The sequence below is a fragment of the Penaeus japonicus genome, unplaced genomic scaffold (assembly GCF_977035675.1).
Source record: "Penaeus japonicus unplaced genomic scaffold, GWHDUDI00000001_assembly GWHDUDI00000038, whole genome shotgun sequence".
NCBI classification, from domain to species: Eukaryota; Metazoa; Arthropoda; class Malacostraca; order Decapoda; family Penaeidae; genus Penaeus; species Penaeus japonicus.
In genome coordinates this window covers 9,346,542-9,349,041 of record NW_028234440.1, presented here as the reverse complement: position 1 = coordinate 9,349,041, position 2,500 = coordinate 9,346,542, and the positions used below count along the sequence as shown (strand labels likewise).

Genomic DNA, 2,500 nt, shown 5'->3' with positions numbered 1-2,500 from the left:
TATCAGACACCCGAGTAGCTTGAGATTCAATGGTGGGCGTTGCAAGGGAGGAGAGCGAGGTCGCGGTGGCTACGGACTCGGCTTCTGGAGGGTGTGGTAGGACCGGGTTGGATGTCGTTGTGGCATTTGTCACTTCTACGGAGCTCACTCGCGGTCCGGACATGGCCGTTACGAAGACGGAGTGAGTCGAGGCCTGCCCTTCGCTTTCGGGCAGTCTTGGGGCCGTCGTCGACACCAAGGACTCGGCATGACTGACGGCGCTCTCTCTCGCGGCGTGGGAATCTGAAGAGGAACTCGTGTCCTTCCTGTCGTCAGTGGCTTTTTCTTGGGGAATGTCCTCGGGGCTTTCCTCTTTCTTCTGGCTTATGCTGGAGGGACGCGCGTTGGGAAGATCCTGTGCTGGGTCCTGTTGAGTGGACGTACCTGAGGACTGTTGTCCATCAGGAAGTAGAGCCTCAGAGCAGGCATTAGGAGTCTCAGAGTTATCCTCTACTGAAGAAGTATGGGTTGCTACGACTTGGGAAACCATGGGGATGTGCCTCTGCTGAAAGTCTGACGATTCTTCGACTTCCACCCCCATTATCTTGAGTTTCACATCAGATGCCTTGCCTAGGAGAGAGAGAGAGTTGGGGGTTTAAGCAGAGATAAGAAACAAACACATCTTCGAATTTGAATTTATATACATACATATGAATGCTATTTCAGAAACACATCTACCTTCTGATGGTTGGGGATCCGTACAACACAAGATGCTAAGCGTTTGGCGCAGTACGTCCATCATCTCAGATCTGTCGGTAAAATAAAAAACAATATGATAATATATATATATATTTTTTTTTCTGCCAATAGCATCATTCATCGTTATACTTCGAAGAGTCGCTTGTCTGAAACATCAAAACAGGATTCGAAACACATATGCCAAGAGTTTGGACCGAGACTGTGAACGCGGTTGTGTATGTTTACAACAAAATGTGGACTTCATGAACTCACCTGTATCTGGGCGTCACAAATATGTAAATAATGGGGTTATAAGCACAGGAAGACTTGGCCAGCAGGACAGGGACGATGGCCACGTAGGGGGGCGCAGGGTAGCCTCCCAACCCGAAGTAGACTGAGACGACGGCATAGGGAATCCACGCCATGATAAATCCTAGGCATACTAACCACGAAACCTGCAGGAGAGTAAAGGAGATGATATAGAAGGGCGATTTATTAATTAAAGGGTCTTTTTCCTTCCTTTCTTGTGTGTATGTGTGTGTGTGCTCGCCCGTGCGTGTGTGTGTGTGTGTGTGTGTGTGTGTGTGTGTGTGTGTGTTGTGTGTTGTGTGTGTGTGTGTGTGTGTGTGCGCGCGTGTGTGTGTGTGTGTGCGCGTGATTATTGTATATATTGTATACGTATAGCACCTACAGAAATCGATACCAGCATCCCCAGATGGGCGTATAAAACAGCATTCACCGCAGGCATTGGCGGAAGAGGTCAAGCTCCGGAAGTCCTCCACCCAATCTAGGTCAGCTCAGCCTTTAGACCTTGACCTATCTTCGTCGCTAGCTCACGTCACCTGTATCCAGTGACCTAAGACCATTCTCCTCATATAAAGGAATAGATATCTATATGTTGTTGTACGGATCGCATTTATCTGAGAGTTTTCATAGAATTCTAATTACTAAGAAGATTCTGCGATCGCGTGTACTAGTTTTATCTGCCTCGTGGCTTGAGTCTTACATATACCGGGATGGCTTTCTTTGTATTATCCTTATATTAATGACGTCAGATTTTTTTCATTATTAATTTTACTTAGTTATCTAGATCATTGAAAGCAGGAAAATGGAAAATTTTAACATTCTGGAAGGGTATGTTTGGTATCATATATTTGTCCTTTTTGTTTATATTATCATTATCTTTATCATTACCATCGGTATTCCTACAATTTTAATTCATGATTATTAGTATCATCGTTGTTATTAGAATAATGAATGTCATTAATACTATTAATGTTATTATTGTGAATATTGTCATTAATATTATCATTATTATTATTATTATTATCATTATTATTATTATTATCAACATCATCATCATCATCATCTTCACCATGATAATTTTTATTATCATTATTATTTTTATAATTTCTATAACTATCACTTTATCATCATTATTATTATCGTTATTATTATCATTACTATCATAATAACAATAATTATTATCATTACCCTTAACACTAACATCATTATCATCATATCTGTTGTTCCTGTTGTCAAAATAGACCTTGTTACTTAAATCCGAAAAATAGTATAACAAACCTTTCGGAAATGACGTCACACACAAAATCATGACTCAGGCGTAATCGTGGTTTTAGCGCAAAGGCGAACGAGAGTTGTCACATTTGCTCACGATACTTGATACATAATACATAAATTGTCAAATATGTCTATCATGATTAGAGATTCTTATGTGTGTTTGTGTGTGCGTATGCCCTTTTGCACTGGTTCTGCAATATAC

The 2,500-nt window shown here is 41.4% G+C and overlaps 1 protein-coding gene across 1 annotated transcript in view; it reads right to left on the bottom strand.

The window, feature by feature from the left end:
• Window positions 1-2,500, bottom strand: part of LOC122243176 (rhodopsin) — a gene marked incomplete in the record, with an annotated part of 84,213 nt that overhangs the window by 1,997 nt on the left and 79,716 nt on the right. Inside the window, 3 exon segments of the mRNA XM_086533180.1 lie at window positions 1-609; window positions 718-788; window positions 991-1,172. The exon segment at window positions 1-609 is cut by the window's left edge and continues 1,997 nt beyond it. Of these exon segments, the coding sequence (XP_086389306.1) occupies window positions 1-609; window positions 718-788; window positions 991-1,172 (862 nt within the window).